Genomic DNA, 22,051 nt, shown 5'->3' with positions numbered 1-22,051 from the left:
GCTGGCTGGTTTCTCCCCTAGGGCAGGGCTGGCCCATCCATGAAACCAACTGGAACAGTCGCCTTAGGCAGTGGGTTGGTGGGGAATGCTCATCTCAGCCTACTTACCTCCACTGCTTCTCCTTCTTTTTCCACTTCCTGGGTGTGGTGGGGGGGGAGGGATGGGTGGATGGATGGAGGAATGGATGGGAAGAGGGATGAAGGGATGGATGAGGAGAGTGATGGATGGGGAGAAGGATGGATAGAGGGATGGATGGCCGAGTTTTGCCAGTGGCTGAACCGCCTCCCAGCCAAAACCCTTCCCGGAGGAGCCGCGCGTGATGCCTGCTTTGCTGGGGAAATACGAGGGGGAGCCTCTCCTGCCGGGGTGTGTGTGTGGCTGAGCTCCCAGGGACCAGGTCTCTCTCGTCCCTGCCCAAGTGTGCTGCTGCCGGAGCGCCTGCAGGGTCAGCTCGGTGCTGGTCCCTTCTCTCTCCCTCTGCGGACCGTGAGCCCCAGGACAAGGCGGCAAACGGGGCAGCGCGGGCGCCTCGGGGTCCCGGAGCTCGGAGGCCCTTGCCCGGGAGATCGCTGGGAACGCCCGCAGCGAGCCATGCTCGCCCCGCACTCTTGCCCGGCTCGTCCCGCCTGGGCACCCACCAGGCGGCACCGGCTCCCCGGCGGAGGCCAACTCAGGCTCAGTGACGGTCCGCGTCACGCGCCGCCCCCCGAAGACCGGCTGCTCCGGCCCGCCCCTTGGCTCCGCCGTGGCGCCACGGAATTCCCTGCCCTGACGTCACCACTGCTCAGCTCTAGGCCTGCCCTCCGCCAGGTGCAGCCACCTGGGCTCACCTGATCAGGCTCTTCGGAGGGCCCCCTTCAGGTGGGCTGCGCCTGTGATGTCATCGGGGGCGGAGGAGCCCCCCACCTACCCCTGTCCAACCTCTCATCGCAGGCAGACAGGAGAGGACGGGAGGCACTCCTTTGCCCCCCACCTCCAGGGTGCTGCAGCAGCATACCCACCTTTCCCCTTCCTGACGCCCCTCCGGCTGGATGACTCTCCTCCTCCTGGGAGAGGAATCGCCCGGAGGGAGGGAGCCAAGAAGCGCCCCCCTCCCCCCAAGCAGGACTGGTCCGACCTGTGCTGTGCCTGCTGGTGCAAGTGGACCCCAGCTCCAGGGAGGCGTCCCTGCCTGCAGCAGTCTAGCGGGGGGGGGGGGGCTCGGCACTCTTCGCCCCTTCGCAGCCTGTCGTGCGCTTTCACTCCTCAAATGGAAGTACCTGGGCTGGGCTCGACACACAGGGAGACCCAGACGGGGTGCTTCACTGCTCCAGAGAGCCGGCCACGTTTCAGAGCAGAGGTCAACGGAGTCCTGGGCATGTCTACTCAGAAGTAAGTCTCATTCTGTTCAATGGGGCTTACTCCCAGGAAAGTGTACACCTGGAATGCAGCCCAACTCAACACACAAGAAGGCCCACCTGCCCACAGAACCGGTGTAACACCTCGGAAAAGTCCGTCCCCCCAGACCCTGAGCTCCAAGGGTGAAGGGCGAAAGAGAGTCCGCCAGCTAGCCACTGTGTCCAGCCATGCCTGTCTAGCGCCCCTTTCAGTCCAACCCCCCTTTGAAAGGCATCTAGGCCTTCGGGGCCATTATCACCACATCCTGTGGCAAGGAGTCCCACAGACCAATCAGGACCACTCAGTCCAGCTTTTCCTGGCCAGCCCTGCTGCTTCTCCACTGTCAGAAGGAGGCTCCTCGCTCCCTCATCTCTGCCTGTGGAAGGGGGGGGGGAGCTGGACTGGAGGGAGGCCACCTGGAGGGAGCCCTTTCTCCCCCCCCCCACCCCTAAGCAGGACTGGACTCCTCCTCCTCCTCTTCGCCTGCTGGACAGCGACCAGGGAGGGCTCCAGGGCACAGTGGGGCTAATGAGCTCTTTTTTCTTTACAGGGTCAGTTCAGTTGGCTGTTTTGAAACCCACCCCCCTGGAAACAGGTCTGTCATCAACCACTCAGTGCAGGAAAATACTGTCACTCTGAGCCCAGGATGGGACAGGGCAGGATGGAGCCTGGCAGGACAATAATATTGCTTCACAGTTTTTTTTACATTAAAAAGAAATTGTTAAAAGGTTTTAAGTTCAGTTCTAAGCTGCCCCAGTCACCTCCTGATCAGGAAAAGTCAGATTTCCTCTCACCTTCAGGACTGTAACAGTAAAGAATATGAAGAAGAATACAGACATGGAAAAGCAGCATCTGGGGCAGCAAGCCCCATGGGGAACAGAGGCCTTGGTCTTCTACAACCCATTTCCCACCACACTCCTTTGTCCAGTTGGCCCTCTGGCAAAACTAATTTTGAACGAAGATTCTAAAATAAAATGCAAAATAGTCTCAATTTGATCACATTTGTGCCTTGAGCAGAACTTCCTGGACTTTGTGCCTGGGGTGGAGAGCAGGGTTTCTGAGAGGAATTTTATCAGGGGGCACAAAGTTTCTTTTGGGCCTCTTTGCAAAGGAAGATGGGTAAAACTGAGGGAGAGAGTGGTGACAGGCAAGCAGAATGGGGGCAGGGAGGATGAAACAGGGTGGGGGATGGCGGAGACAGCTGGAAAAGTCTTTGGAGTCCTGGTCTACCCACCCATGTGGCATTGGCAGCTAGAGATACAGTAATACGGAAAACCAAACACACTCCCAAGTCTCTCTAAAATCTTTTAAATATAGAAAATCATGCAGAAAATGAGCATCATCATATTTAGGCTCACACTAGACTGGAAAGTGTCCTGGGCATACCAAAACTTGCTTCTGCAGCAGCTGTAGCCTTGCAACTGTGTCCCTGAGCTCCTAAACACTCCTTCATGGTAAGCAGATCCACAAACCAAAGAGCTATTGTAGCAGGCCAGTTTCCTCCCAGATTTAACATTGTGTTAAGGAGTGTCATGTATACATTCCTCAGCCCAGCCTACTTCTAAAATCAGAGGTTGCGCATACCCATCATGGCTTGCAACCTGTGATGGATAAGGATTTTTCCTCCAGAAATCTGTCAAGTCCCCTTTAAAAGGCATCCAGGCCGGGTCTTTTCGGCTCCAGGGCAAGCCTTATCGGAAACCATACACAGGGACGCCCCCTGGGAGCTCTTTCACTGCAGCAGGTTGCTCGCCAGAGGGCGCCATTGGCTTTCGTAGCTCCTTTTCAAAGCCCCCCCCCCCCCGCCCCGATTCCACAGATTTTAGTGGCAGCAATGAAGCGGGGCCACTGCTGATGGCTGCCTCCACCCATATGGCTTCCCTGCAAACACAACCTCGCCTTCGAGGGTTGCCCCTTTTAGGGAGGGAGAAGCAAGAGGCAGGGAGAGAAGTGGCCTGGCCAGACCCCCCCCCCCATTCCCCGTTTTCAAACCCCGCCATTTCCCCAACTCCAGACCCGTCAAGTCACACTAGTTTATCCCACAGCAGCCCCCTCTGCGAACAGGAGGACTGGGAAGAGAAGACCGCCGCCCCCCCGACTGGCTTCGGCAGAGGGGGCTTCCTGACCACCGAGAAGGCGAAGTCACTGGAATCAGTGGGAGGCACCTGGACGGGGTGGCCAAGCTTTCCACTTCAGGGCTCCTCTCCTGCGCCTTCAGCCACTGTGCTCAGCAGGTGCAGCTGGTCACCTGAGGTGAGCCCTGAAGTGGAAAGGGTCGCCCCGCCTCCCTGCCCTGGGGGATCTCGAGGGACACGCAGCTCCCACGCGTGCCCACGGCTGGCAGCGTACTTAGTGGCGGGAGGGGGTGGGAAAGTGGTGGGAACTGGGGGCGCCTCCCCTCTCTTTCCAAAGTGCACGTGTAGACGTGGCTTGCAGGTTCTCATCCGTGACACCCCCGCGCGTGACTGAGGACACGCCCGGGGTCAGCGAGGGTGCGCTCCAGCCCTGTTGCTCCGCGCGCACAAAGGGGAGCGAGGGACTTGCTGCGAAGGAGCTGGGAGTGGAGAGTGTGGGCGGCCCCTTCAGCCCACGGGGGGCCCAGAGGAGCGCGGGGCCGGAGCCGGGCGAGGCGCTCCACAGCGCGGGGCGCGGGTGTGTGTGGAGGGGGGAGCTGTTCTCCTCCCCCCCCCCGCCGACCTTTCCACAGGACGCGCCTGTTGAACGCATTAAGAGCTGCGCTGGCGGCGGAGGCCGGGCTTGGAGAGCCCTCCGCCCGCTCCCCCTTCCCCGGCCCGGGCCCGGAGACGTCACGGGAGGGAGGGAGGTATAAAATTTCAGGCGAGAGGCGCAGAGAGAGGCAGTGCGCGCCGGGAGCAGCCGGGCCGAGGGAGCCGGGGACGCGGGCCAAGCAGCAGGCGAGAGCGCACGGAGAGGGGGAGCAGCAGCCCCGCCTGCGCCAGGCGCCCGCCCGCCCGCCCGCCCGTCCCATGAAGCCGAGGCGCCCCTGAGAAGGCGCTCCCGGGCTCTGCTTTCGAGGGATGGCCAGCCAGGGGGAGCCATGAATGGGGCGCGCCGGCAGCCTCCACTGGCTCGCCTGACACGTGCGCTGCAGGCTGCGCCTCCCGGGCGCAGGGCTCCGCAGCTGCCCCGCGCGGGCTAGGCAGGCAGGCAGGCAGGCAGGCGCTCAGAGCCGGCGAGTTGGGAGCTGCCGTGCCCGCCCCTCGCCTGCGCGGACGCTGCGGACTCATGGAGAGGGGCCCCAGGCGGGCGAGGCGTCGGTCCGCTTCCTCTGCGGAGAGCTGCCCCAGGGCCCCCGCCGGCAGTGCCTAGAAGAGGCGCCTCGCTCCCCGGGCCCGGCTGCCCCTTCATGCACCTTCTCCCCGCAGGAGGGGGTGTCCCGCCACCTCCCCCCGCGCCGCGCCTGAAGATGCCCTTGCCAAGGGCTCTGCTGCTCCTCTCCCTCCTGAGCTTGGCCACCGTCAGCCTCGCCCTCTCCTCCTGCACCACGCTGGACCTGGAGCACATCAAGAAGAAGCGGGTGGAGGCCATCCGGGGTCAGATCCTGAGCAAGCTGCGCCTCACCAGCCCCCCGGAGACGGGGGGACCCAGCCACGTGCCCTACCAGATCCTGGCTCTCTACAACAGCACTCGCGAGCTGCTGGAGGAGATGGAGGAGGAGAAGGAGGAGAGCTGCTCCCAGGACAACACCGAGACTGAGTACTACGCCAAGGAGATCCACAAATTCGACATGATCCAGGGCTTCCCGGAGCACAGTAAGTCCTGGTGGCTCTGCCATTGGTGTGACTGCTGCGAGCTGAACCCTGAGGCTCTGCCCCACAAGCAGATTCTCAGAGGGCAAGGCTGCCCGTGCAGCTTAGGAGTGTGGAGGAACAAGAGAGAGTGCCAAGGTGCTAAGGATGGGAAGAGGGCAGCGCCCGAGTTAGATCACTCTCTGTTTTACAGTTGGGGAACTGAGGCAGAGGGGTGGACTCCTGCAGTGAGGCCATAGGTGAGCTGGTATTTGAACCCAAGACTTCATTCCCTGGACTGTGTTGGTTTGCAGTGCCTGGGATATTTCAGGTTGCAGAAGGAATTTCTCTGCCAGGGCTCCTGAAATCTGCAGGGACGTGTCTTGGCAAGGACAGTCTCTTTTCTTTGAGATGCGGGGCTCTGTCTAGGAAGGATGTTGGCAAATGCTGCCCATTGCAGTGCGGACTGCAGCATTCTTGTACAACTTGTGAGTGTGTACAAAAGTAACATTGTTTAAGTGGAATGAATATGCCTGCTGCAGGTGGCACTGCCTACCCACTGCCCATGTAGCAGGAGACTTGGAGGATAGTTTTGCAAGAAGGTGTGTGCATACATGGAGGTGCATGACTTTATTGTAATGTACATATATTTTGTAAACAGCCATGAATTGAGAATGTCTGGGAGTCTAGGTTGTGGAAAGCATCTAAGTGGGGGAACAAAAAGCATTCAGAGGCATCCAGGGCAGATGTTTTTTTACTCATGTGGGCCTTGCAGAGCTCCATGTGGGCTGTGTGTTTTCTGTGCATAGATTTGCTCTATCTAACTTTGAGTTTAGCTCCTGGTAACTGTACTTCAGAACAGGGCCTGGAATCTTGGCGAGCGCAGGGAGTGCATGGGCAGGTTTTCCAATCATCTGAGGGCTGTGAGATTCTGGCAATAGCCACTCTTTCCCTTTGTTGCCATTAGGTGTCCTCATGGGCTCTTGAATTACAGCAGATCAGTGTGGGGGTGGGAATCTGGATGTGGCCAATTGTTATGGAGGGAGGGGTGGAGAAAGCAACAACAGGAGAGGGTGGCAGGAGTATCTTTCAGGGTGTTGACCACAAGTCTAGGATGGTGTTGGGGGGGGGGGACTGGATTGAGTGGTAACTGTTTGGACTGCAATGCCCTGTATGCTTTCATGAAAGTAAGTTCTACTGAACAAAGTGGGACTTACTTCCAAGTAAACATACTTTGGTTCAGGCTTTCAGAAGGTTAACATTTGAAGCTGAGAATTACGAAAGGCAGCCAGGCTCTGGCTGCAGAGCAGCCCCCCTCCCAGCAGGTGGAGGAGCTGGAGCATTGGCAAGCCAGGGGCAGGCCAGGGCTGGGCCAGCTTTTAGTGTCTTGGAATAACATCAGCCCCAAATCCAGCCAGTGAGCAGAAAACCAAGCCAATGTCTAGAAACCTAAAGGGGAAGGGGGGGGGGAAGGGAGAGGCACACACATCAGGATCAGGTTGGAGGAGAGGAAAATGGGCTTGGGGCTTTGGAGCCAACATTCTCCTTGAAAGTCTGAGCAGATATATTTAAAATGTTCCATATGTGAATAGTCACCACAGACACTGGGCAAGAGTCCTCCCTTGTGGAACACTACTGACTTCGATACTTATAGCAGGTCTGCAGTTGGCCTGTTCAACTCCGTGTATACTATCAGTGGGGAAGGACGTGGGGAGCTGTGGGCCCTAGAGGCCAGGCTGCAAGGGGCTGCCTGAGAAGCCAATAGTGTTGGGGGAGGTTGGTGCAGCATAGCCCCTGCAGAGCTCCGGGTGTTTCCAGGGTTCTCCACAGGGGTGTGTGTAGCACTTGTTGCTTAAAGCAGTGAGTGCTCTGAAGTTGGGCCTGCCCACCCACCCTTGCCTCCATGAGGCTCCAAAATGGAGCCCTTCCAGAAGCGGGGCTGTTGGGTGCAGGCATGGGGGTGATGTAACGACTTGGGGAGTGACACTTCTGCATCACTGTGTTGCTGTGCCCCAGGTGCCAGGAGGCTCCGGGACACTGCTGAATAGTATTACTCAGATGTTCAGAAGACAAAGGTGCAAATGCAGCTACTGAGGAGAATTGAGATTGGTTCCTTTGCTCACACACAACTTGGTGTGGTGGGAGATGCAATATGTTGAGTGGATTTGTGCCACACTTGAGGAAGCTATCATGTGATTGTGATTGGCCATGCCCATCTTTCAGCAAAATCACCCAATCCAGTTGCAGCTGCAGGTTTGCCTCTGTAAAGGGAACATTTGGTTGAACTGTGAGCTGAGTACATGGCAAAGCAATTGTACAACCACTCAAGTACCTGATGGATTCTGTACAGACTGATGCAGTCTACATCCTCCCCTCTCCTCACCAATTTGGTTGTATGACCTGATTCACACAAGTGCTTTGTGTTCTGATTGCAGTTATCACATGAAATTCTGAGATTGTCTTTTCCAAAAGGAAACCAGGTGTGCATGCATGTGTGTGTATGAGAGCACCGGCCCCACACACAGAAGGCCTCAGGCTCAATCCCCAATAGCATCCCCGGATAGGCCTAGCAGACACCCATCTAAAACCACAAAGAACAACTGCCTATCAGCAAAGGCAACACTGAGCTAGATGAACCAATGGTGCAATTCAGCACAGTGAGATTTGCATGAAGCAGTTCCACCACACCATTTAGGTGACTGCAACACATTTTGCTTCTCAAGAGGCAACCACGGTGGCCCTAATCAGTCTTATAAATGGGATCTGTAAACCAGCCCCCCAAAGCTATATAGTTGAAAGGCCAGCAGGAACTCCTTGCCACAGGATGTGGTGATGCTGTCTGGCCTAGATGCCTTTTAAAAGGGGTTTGGAAAGGTTTATAATGAAGTCCATCACTGGCTACAAGCCATGATGCCTGTATGCAATCTCTCGGGTTTTAGAGGTAATCTGTCTCTGAATGCCAGATGCAAGGAAGTGGCAATAGGATACAAGTATTTTGTTGTCTTGTGTGCTTCTGGAGATATCTGGTAGGCCACTGTGGATGAAATCCTAACCAACTTTCCAGCACTGGCATAGCTGTGCCAGTAGAGCATGTGCTGCATCCTGCCTGGGGGCAGATACGGAAGTCTCCTCAAGGTAAGGCAATGTTTGTTCCCTTACCTCGGAGTTACATTGCCCTTATGTCAGTGCTGGAAAGTTGGTTAGGGTTGCGGCCTGTGAGATATAGGAAGCTGGACTAGATGAGCCTTTGGCACAATCCAGCAGGGCTCTTTTTATGTTGGACCCAGTCAGCACAAAGAGGAAGTGACTGGCAAACTGGCAAGTAGCCTCTGCACAGAGCAGAAGAGAGTGGAGAAAAGGAAGATGCTGAGGAGTTTCTGTATGGTAAAAGACACCAAAGATACAGATGCTGTGCAGATGTACATCTGTATCTTCTCAAACTGAGGGTTGGCTATAGGGAGCCATAGAGCCTAAGCACCATGGATGCCTGAACCCAGGCAGACATGGAGGTGTGACAGTAGGTATCTGCATTTCTCAGCTATGGTGGTATTGCACAATAAGATGTTAGCAAGATATGGCCGTGGCTGCCGATTGTTAAATATATATGCACTGTAGGTCTTGCCTCTTCAAAGTTCTTTTATCCCAAGCCTACTGCCAATTTGCCTATTCCTGTCGCAGGTGTGAATGAACCCTGCACCTGGATACACATTAAGGGCCCAATCCTATCCAGTTTTCCAATTGCTCATACAGCTGTGCTAACAGAATACATACTGCATCCTGCGGTAGTCATGGCTGTCTCCTCAAGGTAAGGGAATGTTTGTTCCCTTACCTCAAGGGTGCATTGGTCCTGGAAAGTTGGATAGGTGAAGTTGGACATGCAGCAATTGTGGCTGGCTTCTCAACCTGTCCAAGAATTGTCACAGGAGTCAGATCTTTAATTGTTCTGAATGGAAACTTGGGAGATAGCTACTTGAAATCTCATCTAGCTCATTGCTTCTCAAAATGATCTGATGTGGTGGATGGGATTTTTTCCAATGTGCCATGGACCAGTACCATATTTGTGCCATGTTATCATATTTGCATGGTCTTAGTCATATTCGAAGATAATCAAATTGTGGCATGCTCCTTCACAAGGAAAGAGCCTTGCTCAGTTAGAACTGGTTTTTAAATTCAATTTTTATGCATAAAACCAGGGGTGTCCAAACTTTTTGGCAGGTGGTCCACATCATCTCTCTGACACTGTGTCGGGGGCCGGAAATAAAATTTGAATAAATTTATGTAAATGAATATATTAGAGATGGAACTCATATGAATGAATGAAGGTCTTGCAATAGCTCAAGGCCTATAAAAGGCCTTGCACAAAGCAAGCCCAGTGCTTCCTTCGCTGCTGCTGCTGCATCACAGATGTCAAACAGCAAGCAGCTGTCATTCCACAGCTCATGCAAGAGGTTGAACAGTTACCCTCATGCTGAGAACAGTTGCGTTGGTCCAGTGTGGGCTCCAGCAAGTTTCCAGAGGCTCATTGGAGACGGGGCTTTCCACGGGCCGGATTGGGAGTCCCCGAGGGCCGCAAGTGGCCCCCAGGCTGGGATTTGGGCACCCCTGCCCTAGACCCTAACAAATGCTCCTAGACAAATGTCTGTTTGCCTCTTGCTGAGCCTGATGCTGCTTTTAAGCTAAGCTCCCTTCATAAAAGTTTCAAAGGCAGCACCTGTTGATTACATAACGGCTTCTGCTTAGGTGAAGACTTGGAGCTCCACTTCCCCTGCTAAGGATAAAAAGAGTTGGTCTGAAGAGAGACATGACATTGTGGCTGGCCCAAATGCAAGGGCAGTGTGCCCATGTACAGAGAGGCTGCAGGCTGAGGAGGCACAGCTGAGTCTGCAGAAGAGGCTTTGGATGGTCAAAAGGGCTTCCAGGCAGAGCTGAGCTACTATGGCAGCATATGGCTGAGCGCAGAGTCTGCCAGACACTAACCTGTCACTGTGTCCATCCACAATGCAGTGATCACACTCAAACTAAGGACTCTGCGGATGAGAGTGCCATTTCGATTGGTCTGCGGAGACTAAGTGATTTGCGTCCCAGGGACTGCCATGGAAATTGTATCATGATGAGAAAGACAGCATGAAATCCAGGCTTGGTGAAAAAAAAAAAGCAGGGGACTGCCATGCAGGAGGCTATGCAGCATTTCTTCCACTTGCCTAAGCGATGGACTTAGTCCCACGTCTTCAGAAGTGGATGACGCTCAACTTTCCCATGGCCTTGTCCCACTGCCAGGTGGTGATTCAGAATGTGTTCAGAGCCAAAAGTAGTCTCCTCCCTCTGCCCCCACCCAGAAGAAAGGGGGGGGAAGAGTCTTATTCCATTGAGGTTTCAGAGCAGATAGACAAATCTGAACTACACACACAGGAAACAGTCCTGGCTCCAAACCATCAACCAGATAGCTCAGCGTATTTGTCCTGTTCCAGGACTCCAGTCCAGCAGAGGAAGCGAGATAGCAGCAGGGGGAGAGCTTAGCTCTGATAGGGAAGCAGACCTGATATTTCAGAAGCAACCCCACAGCGTTGTTCCACATGACAATAGGATATTCTCCCCTCCCCCAACAAACCTCTCCAACATTTTGTCCCTAGGACAGTCGTGCATGGCAAAGAAAGTACCAGTGGCTGCTTTCCAGGTTACGCCTCAACGTGACAGGCTTCCCAGAGGGCCGAGTGCTCTGTCAAAAGCAGCTGAGAGCACCACATCTTTGGGGAAGCAGCCAGGGTGTGCGTGGGTGGATTAATGGGGCCTGGGACTAAGGACCCCACCCAGCCCTCTCCTGGTGGTCTCTGTTTTGTGCTTGGAGTCCACTCAGGCCAGGATGCCTGAAAACAAGATAGTGCTGACTCCATATTGAAGGGAGAAGGAGAGAAGCAGAGGACTGCCAGAATACAGCTGTGCTTAAACGTGGGGAATTGAAAATGATGAGTGCTTACTTGTAAGGTGCCTTAAGGTCCAAACTAGACATGATGATGGAACTTCTTTCCATCTCTCTAACTGTTTTAAAAAGTCACATGCAGCTTCAGGGGAGCCTTTTCAGTTTGGAGCACTAGAGGAATGTGGGGGGGGGGTTACGCTCTTTTTCTTTACAGTGATCATCTGATCTGAATTGTGCCCCCTGCCCATGCTGCTGTTTGCCCTCAAGACAAAACATACAGGCGCCCGTATGGTGTATAGAAATCTTGTCTTCTAGATTTTATTTAGAACAGTGTTTCTCAACCAATGGTACTTATGGTACAACCAATGGTGTCTGGTGGGACTTGCAGGACACTTGGAACCCTGTCACCTGGCAGCAAGACTAGGAATGTGGCTCAATAGCGGTAGGAGGCTAGGCTCAACAGGTAGAGCTCCAAAGCATGCTTTTAGGTGCTCAAAAAAGCCCTCCCATCCACCTTGAGTCTCTTACTGGTTTTTGTTGCACCACATCTGGCCTCCCAACCCAGAAGTAAATGGTAGTGAGGTCATTGCCGCTTACTTCCAGTGGTACTTCGAATAGGTGGACCATCTGAAGTAGTAAGGCAAAGGACAAATGTTGAGAAATACAGATTTAGAAGGCCAGTAACCTGTTCACCTTACTTGCCTTGTAATCTTTAGTGTTCTATTTATATGAACTCCCTAAAAATATGTCTAAATATAGATGCCCTGATACTTAGTTATTTCTGCTTAAATAGACTTCTAGCTCAATCCTATCCAGCGCTGGTGCAGCAGGGCTGCATGGCCCATGCTGTATCCAGTGCTGATTAGGAGTAGATTGGAGGTCTCCTCAAGTAAGGGAACATTTGTTTTCTAAATGCAAGCCAATTTTTGTGCAATATATGCACGTTAGGTACATTGGAGGACTTTGTTTCGCCATCTCAATAATTGTTATATGCCTGTAAGACAGGTACATTCATTTTCTATCTATCTGTGTCTTGAAGTACACATGGGGCCATTTCACAGTTTCACACTTTATGCAATAATTGTATTTGCTGTGGCTCTATCCCTAGTACTACTTTGGTTTTTGCTGCTGTAAACATGGAAAGCATGAAGCAGAGAGGTGCATTTCCAAACAATGAACATATGCCAAGGAATTGTAGCCAATTGTGGTTCCAAGTATATGTGCCCAAGTGTGTGTGGAAGAGATGCTTTTTGTGTTTACCATTGTAAAGTGTAACAACGTAGCAATTGTGGTTTTTGTGGCTATAATGATTTATAGCAGCATAGATGCAAACACATTTTCTGCATAAAGTGTGCAGCAATTCATGGACACATGTAATTATTAGGGATCCAGGCTTTAATCAGTTAATCTTTGTCATTACTTAGCTCAGGTTTAATGCAGATTAAAATCCTCATTTCCTGGATTATTTGTTGGGATTTACAATTAGCAAAAGCTCTGAAATTTATTTTACTTTAAACATTTATATTCCACCTTTCCTCTTAATTACAAAGGTACCCAAAGTGAATTTAGAATTCTTAAAGGCTCCCCCTCATCAGACCGAAACTCTCCAAAAAGTGGAGGCTCTAGCAAATCAGCCATGAAATCTGTCACTGAAAATCTGGCAGAACAAAAGAGTTTTTACCATCCATTAAAAAAACCACTAGGAAGGACACCTGGTCTGTCTTCCTGGGGAGGCAGAAGCACGGCACTGCTGCAGTGAAGTCCCTCTCCCTGGTACCTGCCAATTGAATTTGTGTTGGTTAATTAGGTAACTCTTACAAGCCAATCTATAATCAATTAAAAATCCTTACTGTATGTACAGGGTGCTTTTCACATGGGGGGAGTATTCAACTAAGGATGCAATCCTGACTCACCCTTGGGCTGGCTCAAGTCCTCAAGTGTTGGCTGGGCCGGCACACAGATGCGTGCTGGCCCACAGAGGCTGAATCCAGCCTCCACACCGATGGAGGGAGGGAGTCCTGTGGAGGGTGGGGAGAAGGTGGGAAGGAGGTGTTCTGTGGTGGGGGGAGGGTGGTCCTGGGGGCAGGCGGGCGGGCGGAGAGCAGGAGACAGGGCTGGGATCCGGCTGTTATGCTGGATCCTAGCCTCCATACCCGAGTAGTGCAGAGCAGCTTCAAGCCACTCTGTGCTCCTCGGACTTGCGCCACCTCCAGAGGTGGCGCAAGTCCGAGGAGATCCCTAGGGGCTGCAGCAATTTACCCAGGAGTAAGGGGAAGAATTCCAGTGCAAGTTAGGATTGCGCTGCACATATAGTAATCTCTAGTTGCATTCTGAAGTTATAGACTACATTCTAATTAATTTTCTAATTAATCAGTAAAAAAACAACAGACGCCTGCGTTGGCTCGGTCATGTCGTGAGAATGGATGATGGCCGGATCCCAAAGGATCTCCTCTATGGAGAACTCGTGCAAGGAAAGCGCCCTACAGGTAGACCACAGCTGCGATACAAGGACATCTGCAAGAGGGATCTGAAGGCCTTAGGGATGGACCTCAACAAGTGGGAAACCCTGGCCTCTGAGCGGCGCGCTTGGATGCAGGCTGTGCAGCATGGCCTTTCCCAGTTTGAAGAGACACTTTGCCAACAGTCTGAGGCTAAGAGGCAAAGAAGGAAGGCCCATAGCCAGGGAGACAGACCAGGGACAGACTGCACTTGCTCCCGGTGTGGAAGGGATTGTCACTCCCGGATTGGCCTTTTCAGCCACACTAGATGCTGTGCCAGAACCACCTTTCAGAGCGTTATACCATAGTCTTTCAAGACTGAAGGTTGCCAATACAAAAAAACCACATTTCTCAATAGAGATTTAAGGCTTGATCTACATAAGTCTTGATAAATACCTGTATTTATCACACTATAGCCATTAGGAATAGGTGTGCAGGATGCTTTCCAACTGACATGAGGATTTCCATTTCTAGGCACTACTGGGAATGGGCCACATTGATATGAATAAAGGATAATTATGCAGAAAGTGACCCTTACTGTGGTGGTGGTAATATAACACATGGAAGAAGTGTCTGAATAATGAAAATTGTTGGAATGCAGCACACTACTGGTATGCCCCCTTATCTGCAGGGGTCCTGTTCCAGAACCCCCCCCCCCCCCCCCGGTGGATAGCTGAAACTGGACACAGGTGAATACACATCCCTGCTCTGCTCCCCTCCAGAGGGGCTTCTGAGCTCAGCAAGGACTAAGGATGTCCGTCCCCAGCCTCTGCCGAGCTCAGACTGAGCTCTGCAATAGAAATAATGTGGCTTCCAGTTTAATGGAGAAACTGGAAGTGGCATTTTTAATGCCTTATAAGGCATTGGGAGGCGTCTGGAAGCCCTGGAGGGTGGAGCTCCCCTCACCTCTGGAGGGCATGCATTGGGGGACCCAAACTCTATCCATGGATATGGGGGTTCCCTGTACAAATCAGAATCAAGATGGTGTAGGAATATGCACATTACTGAGTATTGTAGAATTTTTGGTTAAGAACATAAGAACAGCCCCACTGGATCAGGCCATAGGCCCATCTAGTCCAGCTTCCTGTATCTCACAGCGGCCCACCAAATGCCCCAGGGAGCACACCAGATAACAAGAGACCTCATCCTGGTGCCCTCCCTTGCAACTAGCATTCTGACATAACCCATTTCTAAAATCAGGAGGTTGTGCATACACATCATGGCTTGTACCCCATGTTGGATTTTTCCTCCAGAAACTTGTCCAATCCCCTTTTAAAGGCGTCTAGGCTAGACGCCAGCACCACATCCTGTGGCAAGGAGTTCCACAGACCGACCACACGCTGAGTAAAGAAATATTTTCTTTTGTCTGTCCTAACCCGCCCAACACTCAATTTTAGTGGATGTCCCCTTGTTCTGGTGTTATGTTAGAGTGTAAAGAGCATCTCCCTATCCACTCTGTCCATCCCCTGCATAATTTTGTATGTCTCAATCATGTCCCCCCTCAGGCGTCTCTTTTCTAGGCTGAAGAGGCCCAAACGCCGTAGCCTTTCCTCATAAGGAAGGTGCCCCAGCCCCGTAATCATCTTAGTCGCTCTCTTTTGCACTTTTTCCATTTCCACTATGTCTTTTTTGAGATGCGGCGACCAGAACTGGACACAATACTCCAGGTGTGGCCTTACCATAGATTTATACAACGGCATTATAATACTAGCCGTTTTGTTCTCAATACCCTTCCTAATGATCCCAAGCATAGAATTGGCCTTCTTCACTGCCGCCGCACATTGGGTCAACACTTTCATCGACCTGTCCACCACCACCCCAAGATCTCTCTCCTGATCTGTCACGGACAGCTCAGAACCCATCAGCCTATATCTAAAGTTTTGATTTTTTGCCCCAATGTGCATGACTTTACACTTACTGACATTGAAGTGCATCTGCCATTTTGCTGCCCATTCTGCCAGTCTGGAGAGATCCTTCTGGAGCTCCTCACAATCACTTCTGGTCTTCACCACTCGGAAAAGTTTGGTGTCGTCTGCAAACTTAGCCACTTCACTGCTCCAGGTCTCCAGGTCATTTATGAAGAGGTTGTAAAGCACCTGTCCCAGGACAGATCCTTGGGGCACACCAAGATTTGAAACAAGTTTGAAACAGATTTGTTTTTCCTTTGGGACCATCGTGTCTATTGGGTATGTGACCCTGTGAATCACCACAGTTTAGAAATGGATTAGCTCTGCATTGACTCCAGTATGACCAGCAAGTGAGGGAATACAATTGGTAGGATTTTTCTCTCTCAGTGCCTCAGAAGTGATCATGCTACCCTTCCTTGTTGATTATCTTGGTCTCGGTTCTCTCCTAGATGAATTGAACTTCTGCCCCAAAGGTGTCACTTCCAACATGTTTCGCTTCAATGTGTCATCGGCAGAGAAGAACAGCACCAACCTTTTCCGGGCTGAGTTTCGCATCATGCGAGTGCCAAACCCCAGTTCCAAGCGCACTGAGCAGCGTATTGAGCTCTTCCAGGTGAGCAAACATCCCAGCTGGGGGACTGTATAGAACCTTGGTGCTGAACCCAACTTCTCACATACCACATACAGGTGCAGGACTCTTTTGCCATCCCACAGCAACAGAAATGATAACCAAGGTCCCAGTGTCTGGGAAGAAAGTTTGTCTATTATGAAACAGCATTGCCTTCTCAGCACACTATCCTCTTCTAGAAGATTCCAAACTCTAATTAGAAGACAGGTAAATAGACAAAACCACTGTCTGTGGCCATAAGAAAGTGCTGCCTGAATAAACAGCCTCTTCCCAGATGGGCATTATTTTTATTTTAGAACTGGCTCAAGACATTTTGGCTCCTGAGATACAAAATCCAAATTCTGCTCCCTGCCAGTGAATATGGAATAATGCATGGCTGTTTGCTACCCTTTAATAGAATACCAAATCTGTTTCTTGAGGTAGCTACCTCTCTCTGCATAATGGTAGGGTTGGCCATGGAAATGGTAAAATAATTCTGCTTTTCCTAGGTCTTCAAAGGACTTCATGTACCTTGCTTTAGCAAGCCTTAGAATTCCCACATAAGTTAGGGCTCACTTCCTCACCTGCTGTCCTCTTTTGAATTGGCAATGGCAAAGGCAATTTTTTTTCTATTCTGGGTGCCTATTCTGGCACCCAGAGCTTGCCTTTTGCTGCTCACTTGCCATCCAGCCACCACCCTCACTCTTCTTTCATAGTTACTGGCTTAGAGTAGGCAAAGTGCACAGCTTCAGTCTCTGGTTGTGAAAGCCCAGTACTTGTGGTTCTCAGCTAGAGTGGTTGCCAGTGTTGAGAAGCAAGTAAGGGAGGGTTGTCAGTGGAGTTGTCAGTGGGCCATATGGGCCACACCACCAGAGGCATGGGAGACCGCCCGGTCTGGCTGACCTCTGCTGTTGGCCATGGCTGCTGTTACAGTTGTCATTTCTACTTGGATCAGATGAGGGGAGGGGAAAAGGCTGAGGAGGCCATCTGCAAGAAATTTTTGTGGCGAGGTGGATGAAAGATTCACTGAATGAGAGCAGCAAAGCCAGGACCTGGGATAGCAAATGAGTCAGGTTAAATTAATAAAGGTGGTCAAATAAAGACATAGACTAAAATATTGAAATAAAACAAATTAACAATAATATATTTACTGTACATCTTAACATATCTGTTTACCCTGTATTATTTAAGCAAGTCTTTTCTTAATCTAGTGATGTGTTATGAAAAGACTTGTGTAAATATTGCAGGTAGATCATTCAAGAGAGTGATCCAATCCTGAGGGCTCTATTGCCAGCGGTACATGTAGACTGCAGGCTCTAATTGTGGGGGGGGGGGGTAAGCTGGGGAGTGGGTGGAATGGGGTGGATGGAGGGCAGAGGAAGGAGAGGATAGGACCCACAAGGTGGTGTGGAGATGGCAGCAGAGTCTGTTGATGAATCCTCCCGAGCCGGGTGACTTGATGCAGATCTCCTCGGCTTGGTGCCCTCTCAAACATGAGCGCAGAAGCAAGGAGATACATTGGTGCCACAGCAGTGTTACCTGGGGCAAAGGAACAAAAGCTCCCTTACCCTGAGGAGACCACGGCAATAACCTCGGTGGCCACAGGATGCAGTGGTCACTATTTTTGGTGCTACTGCTCCACTGGATGGTCTGGATGTTCAGGTTTGGGTTGCCCATCCATTAAAAAGATTGTATTCATTTTTAGTTGCCCTGGATTCTCTCCTCCAAAATCTACTCAGCTATTGTCCTCATCTCTCCAGCTGTTGCTTCCCCAACTGTCATTCACCAATATTTCCATTGGTTAGAGTTCAGCAAGCAATACCCGCCTCTGTTTATTTGTTTGCATACATGCCTCTGTTTTGCATTTGTAGCTCTTGCAAATAATCAAATTAATCAATTTGAACATTAAAGATGCATTTAATTTTTGTAACAAATAACAGTTTTATTTCCTTTCTAATTGTATCTTGGCTTTGTACCTACTAATAAATGCTGTAAGTTATTTATATACAGTTCATATTAACCTTGTACATGCAAAGCCAGGAGCTTAGATACCTTCCCTCTTGTTAACTGGGAATAATCAGGAAGTTTGCACTATTGTTCCTTTAGTCTTAATTTAAGAAACAAAAAAATCATCATATAGGATTCCTCTTATTGACTCGCCCTGGTTTAATCCATTTGTCTCAGGACACTGTCTTTTTCTTTCAGCTGACTGAAATAACATCTCAATGCTTTGCACATAAATTGAAAGTTTGTTTCCAAGCTTTGGTTTAGTACAGTAATACCTTAGTCCACTGGTTCTCAACCTTTTAGCATTGGGACCCACTTTTTAGAATGAGAATCTTTTGGGACCCGCTGGAAGTGATGTCATGACCGGAAGTGACATCATCAAGCAGGGAAATTTTTATCAATCCTAGGCTGTAATCCTACCCACACTTACCCAGGAGTAAGTCCCATTGACTAGCATTGTTCAAAGCATATACATAGTAGTCTGTTAAAAGTACAGATCTGCAGCTTTTCCCAAATGCAGTCACATACCAAGTCACGTAGCATCAAGTCTAATATATTAAAAATCAAATATTGAAATGAATGGGGAACCACCTGAAATTGGCTCACGACCCACCTAGTGTGTCCGGACCCACAGTTTGAGGAAACACTGCCTTAGTCAATATGTGGGGTCCGTTCCCCTGAAACAGCGCTCAGAGACACCATTGAAGGCAATGGGAGCTGATTGGCCCCACCCTACACTAGAATACATTACTCCCATTCACTAAAATGGCTGTCAAACAACCTAGGATGAAAAGCACGATAATGAAACGGCACGAACGAAGGTAGCTTTATTGAAACTATTACTGTATTTCAAAACCTGTAGTAAATATCTGTATTACCAAGTGTGTTTTGCAACACATTAATGCATTCCTGAGCTTTTGACTGGAGGATCATTGATATGCAGTATATGGAACACATCTAATGTAGGACCTCCTAAGACTTGTTGCAAGTCACTCTTCTTCCACTGCTTCAGAAACCTGCCAATTGTTCATCATTTCTGTAACATGCTCAGACCGGGCTCTCATCTCCAGGGCCTGCAATTTTATTTCTGGAGAAAACCTGTAATTTGTGGTACAGGTTAGTCTCTGAGTGAGGCTGCAAGCTTTTCTTAATGCTCTCCCCAAAGTTTATGCCCACTTTGGGATTTGGGAAATCTTTTGATGGGAGGTTTTGGAACCCAGACAGGTTTAGCCTTACTTACTAGAAGCCTTCCCATTTTTTAAATGGAATTCTGATTTCATGTTATGTATATTAAATACGAGAAGATTATTTCAAAAGCTCTTCTCCCTAAAACCTGTACAAGCCCCCACAGATTTAACCCCATTTTGCCTGGGACACTGAGACAGCAAATGTGTCAATTTATAGGAAGGTGGCAAAAAGTGTGGCAGTAAGGTAGTTTCAGACAAAATACCAGTGAAATAAAGGAAAATGTGGACTTTCACTTTAAAATAACCCAATAAGAAATAGAACAAATTATCAACAATAACAAATGTTACAACTTAACGTGTCTATTTAACATAAAATTTAAGCAAGTCTTTTCTTTAATACATCCACTGAAGTGATTGTACCCAAAATCCTCTCACAAAAGTCTCCTCGGATGTTGTCCTGTTCTCTCTCTCTCCCCAACTATCACGTCCCCAATGGTCTGTTCACCAATTCTATCTCAATTTTCTACCCACTTTACACATTTGGTTTAATTGTAACAAATACTAATAACATCAAATTTTTATAAAAATGGAAAAACAGGAGGTTGGTTCAGCATCCTTACCCTAATGGTTTAGAAAAGTAGAAGGTGGGAGCATATTTGCTGCTTCCTGAGCAACTAGTTAGACTATTGTCTTTCAACAACATAGTTGTTGTCAACAACATAGTTTCTTATATCCATGTAAGTAAAATAGTTTTGTTTTGTTTTTTAATGAAAATGGAACATTCATGGAAGGGGCCTACACTGAGCATGGCTGGGCTAGGTTCCTATAGGCCCCTGTGGCTATGACCTTAAAGCTAAGTGAAACTGACTGACTTGAGGCCACCCAATAAGTTAATAGCAACTGAAGCAGGAACTCATAGTTGATGCTCTTCTTAACTGTTACACCACTGTAATTCTATGGTGCTTATCGTTTAACTCAGTTTTACTTCCAAATTAGGGTATCAAAAAGGTCAAAAGTGTTGTAAACAGCCAGGTAAGGGGAAGGGCAAACATTAAATGCTGGGTTGCATGAAGTATTGAATTGGCTTCTGATTGTCCAGGACGTAGCCTCAGAATTTGATATGGAAATGAAATAACACACTTTTGAGAATATGCCCAGTACTGCTTTGCTCTGAACAAGCAGAATCCACCTCCCCTTCTCAGTCAAAGAGCAAGGGCTTCCAGTCCAGAAGCAATGGTTTCCTTGAAGGCACAAAGGCCCTGGTAGTAATTTGAGAAATGAAACACGGCTGAGCCCCAAACCACTCATTAAAATATTAGCTTAATGAGTGGTGCCAGTTTTCAGAGTCTGAGTGTTCTCTGAAAATGGAAATAAGTAGTGGTGATCCTCTGTTTTCCCCCTTCTTCCACAATCACTGGGGCAGCTGTTGGGCGAGAGGAAACAAAGAGCAACCAAACAGAAAAGACTTAGGCATGCCAGAAAGAGAGCCAGGGAAAGAGGGCTCTGTTATACTTGTGTGTCTTTCCTTTGCCTGCTCTCTTCAGAGTTCACACTTTTTGAGACATTTGGTTTCACTATCAGAGACTGAACATAGGTGCCTTTTTGGATTTTAATGAAGGGGAGACCAATGGCATTTGTGGGTGCAGGGAGAAAAGATTAGAGCAAGGATCAGAAGTCTGTTCTTGAACACATCCAAGATTAAATTGCCCCAGATGTGTGTGCTTTAGAGAGTTTATTGTGATAGCTTTTTAATACCCCATAATAGTCAGAGATGCAGGTACTCCTAGAGTAATCAAATGTGATTTGTCAGAGGAGATGGGTACTCCCACCTTTCCTAAACTGAGCATTTGCAAAGGGTCCTGGCCTAGGAGAGAGGGGTAAAGGGGGTAATTTGTACCCAGGCCCAGGATCAAAAAGGGGGCCCAGAAACCAAAGGAGGGGACCCAAAAATTTCCTGGGATCTTACATTTTCTCACCCAGACTCACTGCCCATATGGGATGCTGGGGACGTTACCATGGCACATGGCAGCGACTACTGTCACAAGCCATACACCAAGCCCAGGAATGCATGCATTTCTTAACAGTGCCACATCTGGGAAGAAACGGACTTGTTACAGTAGCTCTTTGGCTTGTGGATCTGCTTACCATGATGGAGTGTAGAGGAGCTCAGTGACACAGCTGCTACAGGAGTCAATTTTGGTGTACACATGACACTTTCCATTCTAGTGTGAGCCTAACACAATGATACTAATCTCCTGCAGTGATTTTCGATATTTGAAATATTTTAGAGAGACTTAGGAGTGTGTTTGGTTTTCCATATTACTGTATCTAGCTACCAGTGCTGAGCAGGCAGGTAGACCTGACCTCTGCATTGGGAAGGCTGGTAGACCTGGGCTCCAAAGACTGTTCCGGCTGTTGCCACTTTCCCCCTGCCTGTGTTGCCCCCATTCTGCCCCCACTCTATTTCACTCCCTCCCCCTTTGGGAAGGGGCCCACAGGTAGTTTTGTACCCCCTGATAAAATTCTGCTCAGAGGCCCTGGTCCTGGTATTGAGGGTTTTCCTCCCAAAGCTGTTCTTTTTCTGGAACAGAAATTTTATCCTACCCTTCCTCCAAGGAGCTTGTAGCAACATACATGGGTCTCCCTTCTTTTGAACTTCACAACAGCCCTGTGAGATTGATGTTGCTGAGGGTTAGTGACTGGCCACAGGCCAGTCTATGGAATAGTCTTTATTGCTGAGTGGGAATTTGAACCTGGATCTCCACTGCTGTGGTTTCATGAAGATATAAACCCTGGGACCAG

At 49.8% G+C, this 22,051-nt stretch overlaps 1 protein-coding gene across 1 annotated transcript in view; it reads left to right on the top strand.

The window, feature by feature from the left end:
- The first annotated feature begins 4,548 nt into the window (after window positions 1–4,548).
- The window catches only part of TGFB3 (transforming growth factor beta 3), a 36,596-nt gene continuing 19,093 nt past the window's right edge, over window positions 4,549–22,051 (top strand). Inside the window, exons 1-2 of the mRNA XM_066627465.1 lie at window positions 4,549–5,150; window positions 15,898–16,061. Coding sequence (XP_066483562.1) covers window positions 4,745–5,150; window positions 15,898–16,061 — 570 coding nt within the window. The 5' untranslated portion in view covers window positions 4,549–4,744. The remainder of the gene's footprint in view (window positions 5,151–15,897; window positions 16,062–22,051) is intronic.

Source organism: Tiliqua scincoides, chromosome 1 (assembly GCF_035046505.1).
Source record: "Tiliqua scincoides isolate rTilSci1 chromosome 1, rTilSci1.hap2, whole genome shotgun sequence".
Lineage (NCBI taxonomy): Eukaryota > Metazoa > Chordata > Lepidosauria > Squamata > Scincidae > Tiliqua > Tiliqua scincoides.
Note: the sequence above shows the minus strand (reverse complement) of the source record. Positions and strands in the feature narration are given on the sequence as shown.